The sequence below is a fragment of the Oncorhynchus keta genome, chromosome 8, assembly GCF_023373465.1.
Source record: "Oncorhynchus keta strain PuntledgeMale-10-30-2019 chromosome 8, Oket_V2, whole genome shotgun sequence".
Classification (NCBI taxonomy): domain Eukaryota; kingdom Metazoa; phylum Chordata; class Actinopteri; order Salmoniformes; family Salmonidae; genus Oncorhynchus; species Oncorhynchus keta.
In genome coordinates, this window is record NC_068428.1 from 23,185,142 (window position 1) to 23,196,399 (window position 11,258).

Here is an 11,258-nt window from a genome sequence, read left to right on the forward strand (position 1 = left end):
GTTATGATCCTTTATTGATGTCACTTGATAAATCCACTTCAGTCAGTGGAGATGAATGGGGGGGTACAGGTTAAATAAGGCTTTTCAAGCCTTGAGACATGGATTGTGTATGTGTGCCACTCAGAGGGTGAACGGGCATGACACAAAATGTGTCAAGTCTTTTGTGTCAAGAACTGCAAAGCTGCTGAGTTTTTCGTGCTCAATGTTTGGAAGGTGTTCCTAATGTTTGTTATACTCAGTGTATATCTAATCTTTAGTCTTAGCTTTCTGTACATTTCACCAAACATTGGTTGGAAATATAAATGTTTCCTCTACCAATAACTAGATGCAAATTCCAAAACGGGTATTACAAGGACAGCGGGTTTAGCCAATCAGAAAGCGACTCTATTTCCTGTGGGCGTTACTCTCGCTACAACGTATTCTTGCCAAAAAATCTGAGCCTTAGATGTAATCGGTTCCGCTGATGCCGCCATTTCAAATCGAAATATAAGGACAGGGTATAGATAATATTTTTTTACATCTTTTATTTGCAAATATTTTTATATTTTCTTTTTATTTAGAGTAAGTATCTATATTTAGTTGTATTTCTGGACCTCAATAGTCTTCTAAGGTAAGCCATTGCTTCTGCATATTTTACAGCAACATGATTCTATTTATTAAATCCAGACCTCAGTATTTATCTAATATTTCCATCCAGATTTGAACAACCACTGCACCTATCTGTTTCGCTATAACTGTGATTCAGACAACCTTGTCGAAGGAACGATTATAGACATGAGAAAGGTAGCCGACTTTTTAATCAGCTTTTGTTGATAAATGGAGGATATTTCCCTGTTTATATCCTCACCAAAGCACCAAGTGATGTGAGCATTCCACAGATGATGGTACTGTGCTTTTTGAGTTTGTGAAGTCGTGCAGAAGGAACATTGTGCACTATTTAAAATAAATTAATAAAGGCTATACACATTTTTCAGTAGGAAGAAAAAATAAAACATTAACCTTCGATTAATTTTAGATTCTCATGGTCACAGTCTTGATGGTTGTGGGTATAGGTAATGGCATTTGTAATCAGCTGCAGCTATGTTTAGTATATTTCCATGACGTTTGTCATGTAAACAATGACAACCAGTTATGTAGGCTATTGTTGGAAATAACACCATGTTTATTGACCTGTGGCAGTTATTTTGAGGGGTAATGAATTATAATCATTGAACTGCTAGTATTGAATTGAAGGAGTTGCCTTTGACAAATGTTGTTTCCCTAGGTGTCCATAACCTGAAGTTAAATGCTGAATAACTGATGATAACTCAACTGTAATTTTGATGCTGGATATCATTTGTGTTTGCAGGATAGATTAACAGATTAATGAAGAATTTATAAAATATTGGGATGAATTTCCACACAAATAAATCAGAAACTCCATGATTATCAGCTTTATATCTCCCACAATTGCCACAGTATATCACAAGCCTCTGGACAGAAAGACCCCACATCTTGCCTCCTTGAGGTATATTCTAAAATGTCGCCCCACAATGCAGTAGCGAGATTCCTCACTGTGCAGGCTGTTCTGGAGCTCCAGGCATGTGGATTGTTCATCAGCTGTGTTGTGGTGTATTTTTATTTATTTACCTTTATTTAACTAGGCAAGTCAATTAAGAACAAAATCTTATTTTCAATGACGGCCTAGGAACAGTGGGTTGACTGCCTGATAAGGGGCAGAACGACAGATTTGTACCTTGTCAGCTCGGGGATTTGAACTTGCAACCTTCTGGTTTCTAGTCCAACGCTCTAACCACTAGGCTACCCTGCCGCCCCAAAATGTATACCCCCTGTCTTCTGTCTCATAGCCTACCCCATCCCCCACTCATTTATTTCCCCCACTCCAGCCTTGCAAGGGTGCAAGTGCTACATTTTACAATAGGCCCAGGCCTTGGCACTATAAATAATCTCTCACGACCGCTAGCTTTGGCCCCAGCTTCACTCCATGCAGCCACCGTGCCTAACTCCTAAAGCTCTCATTGGCTTAGGATTCACTCTCTCTGTGTTCGTTTGTGCATGCTCAGTCAGTCAATGCACAACTCTGCCCAGCCATAAACTGGCACTCTCTCCACGAATGTCCAGGTTTAGGTTTCAACCATTGACTGAAAGGGATCACGACTGAAGTAGGGAACTTTCAAGCTCTTTACTCCCCCAAAGTCCATAAACACAAGCCTTAGTATGGATATCTAGATATCTAATAACCTTTAATCAAAGGCTTATTATTGGGGGTTTCTCTGCTATACTGAACATGGATCCTGGTAACTCATCATGAAAGAAGTTACCCAGAATGCTCTTGTGCTGTACTGTGTACTGTTGCTAATCAGTTCGCCTCTCCCCATCTTCAGATCGAAGAGAGAAGCTGACATTTGTCCACATCATGCTTGATTACCTTGTAGCTGTAGGCAACACTTAATTGATCTTTTCACTTATTTATTTAGTTTTAGTACTGAACAAAAATCAGTTTGTCCCTTTTTCTTCCTCCAGTGTCATCGTGATTTCTTCATTCACTGAAATCTGTTAGTTATAACTCTCAAATGTGACTTAGAAATATACAATAATGTTTCACACATTGTTCTTTGGCTGATTCAAAGGTTAATTTACATAACTAAACAGGACGTTCTTGTGGTCTGTGTATTGCTTCAAATATTTCATATTCCAACACATGTTCTGTCAAATTAAAAACCCAACAAAAATACAGTTTAGTAACATACAGTAACATTTCCTTCATAGTAATTTTTGTAGTAATAATTTTTTAAGACGATGAAGAGGTATGTATTTAGCAAGCATGTATTTTCTATTTCCATCCTTTAGAAATTCTATTTCTACCAACAACAGTGTTGAAATCACTGCTTCAGTTACAATAGTTTAATAATGTGTGAGACTCCTGTAGGGTCTCTATTGTGTAGAAGCTTGTGTGGCCTATCGACATGTGACCTAATTTGAACATGTTAAAAGGCTGTCACTCTGAACAGATGGTAGATTACATGACAGCTTAAAGGCGATGACGTCCTAAAAGTGTTGTTGTACGATCGATTTACACACAATAGCAAGGTTGTATAATGTATAACATACCCAGAATGTATTACATCCCATGTGAGGAGGGGTCATAGGCTCAGCTCAAGGCTAAGCTTCCAGCTCAGGTTGAAATGTTGAACTTTACGCAAACCTAGATATACTGTACAGCTATCCATGTCGTGACTATGCTCGTAAGTTAACATCAGCTGTTCTAACTGTTATAACAACCGTCATGTCACTGTTATGACAGTCTTAAAGCTCTTTGAAGCAGCGTTTAAGACAGTGTAACCAAATTTCCTTCAAAGAAGACTGTGGTAACCATTGCTTTGTAATCCACTACATATGATGTCTTTCTTTCCTTGTGTTATCAGATGGATGCAGATACAGAGCAGGTGACGGACAACATAGAAACTTCCCAAAATGCGTCTGAGGAGCCCATATCAGAAAACAAATCGAGGTCGGTCATGTGACTAGATCTTCTCAGGCTGCTATTGATCAGTCATCATTACCATGTAGAATGTAACATATGTCCCTTTCTTCATCTCGACAGGGGTCGTGGTGGGTTCAAAGGGCGTGACCAGGGGTTCCGGATTGGTCGAGGAGGCATGCATGGTGGACGGGGCCTGATGATGAAAGGATTTGGCCCACCCGAACGAGGCAGGGGGGATAGAGGACGGGGTGGGGACATGAATGGGTTTGGACCCATGAGGTAAGGAACTGATGCTTCTGTATGCATGGGATGGTATCAGTGTTGTGTCAAAGCCAGGGAGCTGAATGAATGACAGGTATTCACATGCTATTTCTGGAATACATTTTCACATTTCTATTGTTTTTCCCCAATGCGTCTGACTCACACCAAATGACTCATTCTCCCATGATGCCTCTATATGCCTGCAGGAGAGGGATGGGGAGGATGCGGCCGTACCCAGACATGAGGGGCAGGAGAGGAGGGAGGGTCGCTCTGATGGGGAGGGCCGGGCCTATGGGGAGGGGCAGTCTGATGGGGAGGGGCGGTCTGATGGGGTGGGGCGGTCCGATGGGAAGGGGCGGTCCGATGGGGAGGGGTGGTCCTATGGGAAGGGGCGGACCTATAGGGAGAGGCGGACCTATAGGGAGAGGTGGACCTATAGGGAGAGGCGGACCTATGGGCATGGGTCCTCCTCCACCCCCACCCATGCACCTGAGAGGCCCCTACCCACCAATGCACAGGTAAAGCCTACCAGTATAGCCACATATGAGTCATTCAGTAGATAAGTTGCCATCCACAATGTTATCAAGTGTGTTCATCAGTTCATTATTGATAAACAATCATAAATCAAATCATATAATGTCCTTGGTGTTAGTTGGTGTTTTTAACTTGCTCTTGAAATCACTGAACCCTTCCCTGAACCCTTCCCACCATAGACACGGCCCCCCTCCGCCTCCCTCCCTGGGCCACCCTGGTTTTAGAGGGCACCCCCCACACCCCAGAGGAAGAGGCATGTCCCCCGGTCCCCCACGCCACTTCCACCCCAGGGGCCCCAGAGGGTAAGATGTTTATTAACATGTACATCAACCACTCACTCCATTCCTCCCTCCCTCCTTCTCTACAGCTCTGTTATAACACATACAGCTTGTCTCCTCTTTCTTCCCTATGCCCTCTAATTTCCCAGACTCTTTTTCTCAATTGATGTGAATCACATTTAATCTTCTTCGCGCTTAGCAATGGTACGGTTAATCAAATAGCATCAAATGGTGAATAACAATGGGAAAAAAAGGTTAAGGAAACATGAATAAATCCTCGTAAATCTTAAACACTGCTCAAAGTTTTGGACCCACAGTTTTAAATAGTGCATGAAAGAGATTTGTGATCAACACAGTGAGTAGCTGAAAGGGGGAGACCCTCCAGTGCAGTGGAAGAGATGAGAGGGGGTACACACTGCTATCAGAGTGTACACCCTGGTGGCAGAGCACGAGAATCCAATGTGTGATTTTATCCTTTTACACAGCTACCACAATGGACCAGCTTCTCCTCCTCATCATCCCCCACCTGGCAGAGGCCAGAGGTGGCCAGGGCCCCCTGGTGGCCGACGGTTTTAATGCAGCCTGCCCAAAAATAATACAGTAACAGAGAGCTTTACAGTCTATAGCAGCGAGCCTACTGGGCTGGGGTGGCTAAACTGAGCTAAGAGCACCTTAATATGTGTCATAAAAAGAAGACCCCTTTTTAAACATTCTTATGGAACACCCTGTAGCCAAATATCTGGATATTGATATCGTATACCAGAGGAGAAGATGTGAATCAACAAGTGGACACTTAAATGCCTCAGACCTTAACAGTACAAAAAGGCATTCTCACTTTCATTGTAACTTTTGTTATTAGAAAAAAATGTGCTCTTGGTATTAGGACAAAGTTGTATAGTATTGAGAGAATAAAAATATGATTTTTAAAAAGAGTCCCAAAGGGATGATAAATGTTGATATTCAAATCCCTTAGATGTCATGTGGTCTTGTGGTGGTCACTCTGTGAACCTTAAGGAATGTCTGACCCTAATAAAAAGAGAAATTACACATTGTGTGTGATTGAGAAAGAAAAGAAGGAGAGAAAGAAGGAGAGAAAGAAAGAAAGAAAGAAAGAAAGAAAGCAAGGTGCAACAGCCCTCAAGCACCAGTTACTAGCACTAGTTTCTTACACCTTGGACCTCCCTAACTTTCCCTTTTGGTACATGGATATACTTTTGTATTACAACTTCACCAAGCAGTACACAACTACAGCAAAAGCTGTTTAGACTCACGTACACATTCTTAAGTGAAAAGACAATATTTTTCATGTCAAGTATTCATGATTATTTTACGTGACATTTTTATATGATTCATGTGCAGCTATTTTAAGTTAATGCATATTGCTATTTGGAACAATTCATGTTTGTGTTCAGCAATCTATATTGTGGAATGACTAAAGAACTTAAATTAATATTATATTGAAATAATATAATAAATATATAGTATATATACTAGCAGCATTTACAGTATATTTGAAAGCAAATTACGAAACAAGTAATTGCTTCAGTTTAGTCTAAGATACTTACTATTCAGTGTGTTAAGTTTTGAAGTGTTATCATACGTTATACTTACTGTAACTGACATAACTTTGTGGATTTGTGGATGTACTTTTGGAAAACAGTAACAACTATGACGTAGTCGTGAAGGACAAAAATAAAAGTAAAACTTAACTGAACTGCTCTTTTTATTGTTTTTTTAAAGTCCAAGTCTGAGAGTCAACTTGACACAACATGACTGTAATTTAATAAAGAGAATGGACAACAATGTTATTATACTATAAAGTTACACAGTGGCTACACTGCTGTTGTTATGGTAACGGTACCACTCCGACAATTGCTGAATTATCACTGAAACACAAACAGCACATTATGAATGAATTTTCTTGAATCAGTTTTAATGCAATTTATATTTTTGCTGCACACATACACATATATAATGCAACACTGATGCATACCTTGACATGAATGTAAGGTCACATTGTCATATTTGCTTAGATGAAGTTGGAGGACCAAGAACTCGTATGGGAAAGTCTTAACTGTAAAAGTGAAAATGGGTCAGGAGATTTTGGAAATGATCACACAGAAATAAAAATATGTTATAGTCACGCTGAGGGCTGAAAGCTACAATAATGCACACCATAAATGACTTGAGAAAGCAGTGCAACTATGCAGTAATGTTATTCCGAAGAGCACTATATGCGGTAGAAATGCCTTTGACACGTGGAACACTCTGAATGAGCCAACAAACCCGACCAGGTGAGATTTGACCAACGGACATTCCACTCTAGAAATATACCGTACTGAAATGTTTCCTCCGTATCAATAACAACTTCCAGACAGAATTCCAATGGTAGTCTGTTTAAAAGGAGGACATTATCCCCCATAGGAGTTGTAATCGGCCAAATTCACAATGTAGAACATGCTTTAGTCTCTACTACCATAGATCCCAGAGGAGGACAAGTGAGTGACACAAGCACAACCCACTGTTCTATATCTTTGATAAACATTTTACATAAAATATTAATTCTCTCTTGTTTGTCATTAGTTAATCTACCTCAGTCTGTTGCAATTGCATGTAAAGGTGCAACACCGACCTCATACATACAGTACACTTGAAACTCAAATGAGATCAAGCACAGTTTATTATCAGCATATTGTTATCTAATAAACACGGTTTTACTGGTGCCACCCTCGAGTCATTAAAGATTATTAAACACACAGATATTACAAATAAAGTGAATGATCCAGTTGTTATGGATTTATGCTAACTTTGTAGTTTTTACATGATACAATGCCTAGATACAATGCAGAGGTAATGCAGACAGTTAGAGAGAAAGGTAATGAATATATGCAATCATATGGATAGATATTTATTATTAATGAACAGTGCATACTGCTGACAAAACAAACATATGACATTACTTCTGAAAAGCAGAAAAAGTGCATACTCAATGAGTCATGTAGACACAGAGCAGGACCGCGCAGCATCTAATCCAGTACACACAACAGTGGAGGCTGCTGAGGGGAGGATGGCTCATAATAATGTCTGGAATGGAGCGGATGGAATGGCACCATACACATGGAAACCATGGAAATAACATTCCACTAATTCTGCTCCAGCCATTACCACGAGCCCGTCCTCCCCAATTAAGGTGCCACCAACCTCCTGTGACACACACTGCTTCAGAAAAAAACAGTAGGCAGGTGTTGCACCTTTCCCCCTCTGTACATCTCTATCCCCTTCCTATGAACCAGTGTTTCTCTGCTGCCCTCTCTCCCAGTCTTCCTTTGGAATCCCCTCTGCTTTTAACAGTGATGATGACAGACTGACTGTTGTTGTCTCCAGATTGGGGATTCAGCAGACCCCAAGAATCCCCCCTCTAAATTTGGACTCCTGGTGTCCAAATCCCTCCCCTCCCTCCCTTTGAATCTTGGAGATTCTATTTTACAGGATGGAAATGGAGAGAAAGTCTGGAAACCGTGGTCAATCTACATTATTTTGAAGCAGGTGAGGCAGAAAGGAAGAGAGAACATTGCCTATTGTTTCTGTTGTCTTTAGATTTATTTTGTAATACAGTAATGAATTGCCTTTTTTAGGTACAACGCTATGGTATATCTTACATCCAAACATGAATGTACATAAAGGACACTGAAGCACACAAAGAGCCATAAACTAAGGTATGTTCTTAGTCAATTAGATAATTGTGGTAATAATGATCACCATATGTAAATTACAGGGTTTAAGTGGGTTTTGTTAAGTGTTGATTGTTACGTTCAGTCAATGGGGGAGTCGATTAATCGCGGCCGTGTAGGCATGAAAAATAAGATTTCATGGGATTAGTAACCGGCTGCCTCCCGGGTGTGAGCCAGGTACCCTGTTCAAAACCCACGGCGCAATCGGCTCGAAACTTCGTGACGTAATTAATCACGTGTAGTAATTAGTAGGATTCTGGGATTTCTGATGCAAAAGTGATCGATTTGGATAAAAAAGATTTATCTGCCATCCCAATGAAAAATAGTTCGAAAATTCAAACGTTTATTTTATGGAAAATATGTATGTTTCTGAACGAGGCACCATGCTGCCTTGTTGACAAAATGACCGAGCAGCACAGATTATTGTTCGATTTGAGAATGGCGCTCCTCCCTCCCCGCTTTCTCTCGATGACGTGACCGGTCATTACCCGGTGCCCTGCGGCTCAGCATAATCGTAATGACCCAATCGTCGAAAGATTATTTAAAGGCCCAAAGCAGACGTTTTTATGTCAATGTTAAATTATTTCTGAGTAACAATTAAGTACCTTACTGTAATAGATTTCCATTCAAATTGACAAAAATAGCTTTTTAGCAAAAACTATTTGTCAAGCAATAATTTTGCTAGGACTGTCTGGGAGTGGTCTGAGTGGGGAGGGGAAATTTAAAACTAGCTGTTATTGGAAGAGTTTTGGAACTCACTTTGTTATTGGTCAAGTGGCAATATATAACTTTTTGGGCGATTACAAATTCACATAGAAATGTGAGTTATAAATCTATCATTCTACTTGAAAGCAAGTCCAAGAAGCAGTAGAGCTGTTGTTCTATGTGAGCTATTTCTATCCTTCCCATTCTTAAATTATGTTTTTGTGTCTTTTACTTTTGGTTTTGTACATGAGCTTAAAACAGCTGAAACAATATTTTGGGTTTTGGAAAGTATATTCACAGCGGATTAGATTATACTATTTTATACTACATTTAACAAAATATAAACGCAACATGTAAAGTGTTGGTCCCATGTTTCATGAGCTGAAATAAAAGATCCCAGAAATGTGCAATACACAAAAAAATACACAAAAAAAATCATATTTTTCTCAAATGTTAAGTACAAATCTCTGTTAGTGAGCATTTCTCCTAAGCGAGGATAATCCATCCACCTCATCATTACACAGGTGCACCTTGTGCTGGGGACAATAAAATGCCACGCTAAAATATGCGGTTTTGTCACACAACACAATGCCACAGATGTCTCAAGTTTTGAGGGAGCATGCAATTAGCATGCTGACTGCAGGAATGTCCACCAGAGCTGTTGCTAGAGAATTGAATGTTAATTTCTCTTTCATAAGCCGCCTCCAACATCATTGTAGAGAATTTGGCATTACATCCAACCGGCTTCACCACTGCAGATCACGTGTATGAAGTCATGTGGGTGACCGGTTTGCTGATGTCAACGTTGTGAACCGAGTGCCTCGTGCAGTGGGATTATTGTATGGACCTGCATAAGCTACGGACAACGAACACAATTGCATTTTATCGATGGCAATTTGAATGCACAGAGATACTGTGACGAGATCCAGAGGCCTATTGTCATGCCATTCATCTGCTGCCATCACCTCATGTTTCAGCATGGTAATGCACAGCTCCATTTGACAATGATCTGCACACAATTCCTGGCCTGCATATTCACAAGACATGTTTGAGCATGTTTGGGATGCTCTGGATCTACGTGTACGACAGCGTGTTCCAGATTCCGCCAATATCCAGCAACTTCACACAGCCATTGAAGTGGGAAAACATTCCACAGGCCACAATCAACAGCCTGATCAACTCTATGCCAAGGAAATGTGTCGTCCTCCATGAGGCAAATGGTCTGACTAGTTCTGACCAACAGATGTATATCTGTATTCCCAGTCGTGAAATCCATAGATTAGGCCCTTAATTAATTAATTTAATTAATTTATTTCCTCATATGAACTGTAACTAAGTAAAATATTTGAAATAATTGAATGTTGCGTTTATACTTTCGTTCAGTACAGAGCCTTAGGAAAGTATTCAGACCCCTTGACTTGTTCCACATTTTATTACGTTACTGCTGTAGTATAAAATGGATCAAACATTTTTTCCCCCTCCTCAATCTACACACAATTCCCCATAATTCCAAAGTGAAAACAGGTGTATAGAAATGTTTGTAGATTTATTACAAATAAAAACAGAAATACCTGATTTCAGACCCTTTGCTATGAGACTCAAAATTGAGACGGGTGTATCCTGTTTCCATTGGTCATCCTTGAGATAGTGCTACAACTTGATAGGAGTCCACCTGTGATGAATTCAATTGATTGGACATGATTTGGAAAGGCCTGAATGCCAAGCTTCGCGTCTGGAGGAAACCTGGCACCATCCCTACAGTGAAGCAAAGTACAGAGAGATCCTTGATGAAAATCTGCTCCAGAGTGCTCAGGACCTCAGACTGGGGCGAAGGGTCACCTTCCAACAGGACAACAACCCTAAAAGCACACAGCCAAGACAATGCAGGAGCAGCTTCAGGACAAGTCTCTGAATGTCCTTTTGAGTGGCCCAGCCAGAGTCCTGACTTGAACCCGATTGAACATCTCTGTAGAGACTTGAAAATAGTTGTTCAGCAACTCTCCCCATCCAACCTGAAAGCTTGAGAGGATCTGCAGAGATTGGGAGAAACTCTCCAAATACAGGTGTGCAAAGTTTAACGTCATATACTCTAAAAAAAATCAAATGTTCCTGGAGTATCCTTTAAGGGTTCTTCAAATTGCATCTCTGGAGGGAACCTCTAAGTTCTTCGAAGAACCCTTTTTAAATGGTTCTTCAAAATAACCTTTTGAAGTACCCTTTTGGGTACATTTTTTAACTCCCTCTTCCCCTATTATTAATAATAAT

The 11,258-nt window shown here is 40.3% G+C and overlaps 1 protein-coding gene across 1 annotated transcript; it reads left to right on the forward strand.

The window, feature by feature from the left end:
* Positions 1-4,087: 4,087 nt before the first annotated feature.
* si:ch211-51e12.7 (uncharacterized protein LOC336335 homolog) lies at positions 4,088-6,360 on the forward strand. The gene is made up of 3 exons (XM_035775141.2): positions 4,088-4,263; positions 4,459-4,581; positions 5,043-6,360. Exons 1-3 carry the CDS (start codon positions 4,091-4,093, stop codon positions 5,131-5,133), a joined length of 387 nt encoding a protein of 128 aa, XP_035631034.1. The 5' UTR covers positions 4,088-4,090; the 3' UTR covers positions 5,134-6,360.
* Positions 6,361-11,258: the final 4,898 nt, after the last annotated feature.

What these genes read in the sequence shown, in the direction of transcription:
- si:ch211-51e12.7 (XM_035775141.2), top strand. Translation starts at nt 4,091, where the DNA reads ATGGGAAGGGGCGGTCCGATGGGGAGGGGTGGTCCTATGGGAAGGGGC. An exon ending in CCCTACCCACCAATGCACAG is followed by an intron (nt 4,264 to 4,458) that starts GTAAAGCCTACC and finishes TTCCCACCATAG; the next exon opens with ACACGGCCCCCCTCCGCCTC. An exon ending in CACCCCAGGGGCCCCAGAGG is followed by an intron (nt 4,582 to 5,042) that starts GTAAGATGTTTA and finishes CCTTTTACACAG; the next exon opens with CTACCACAATGGACCAGCTT.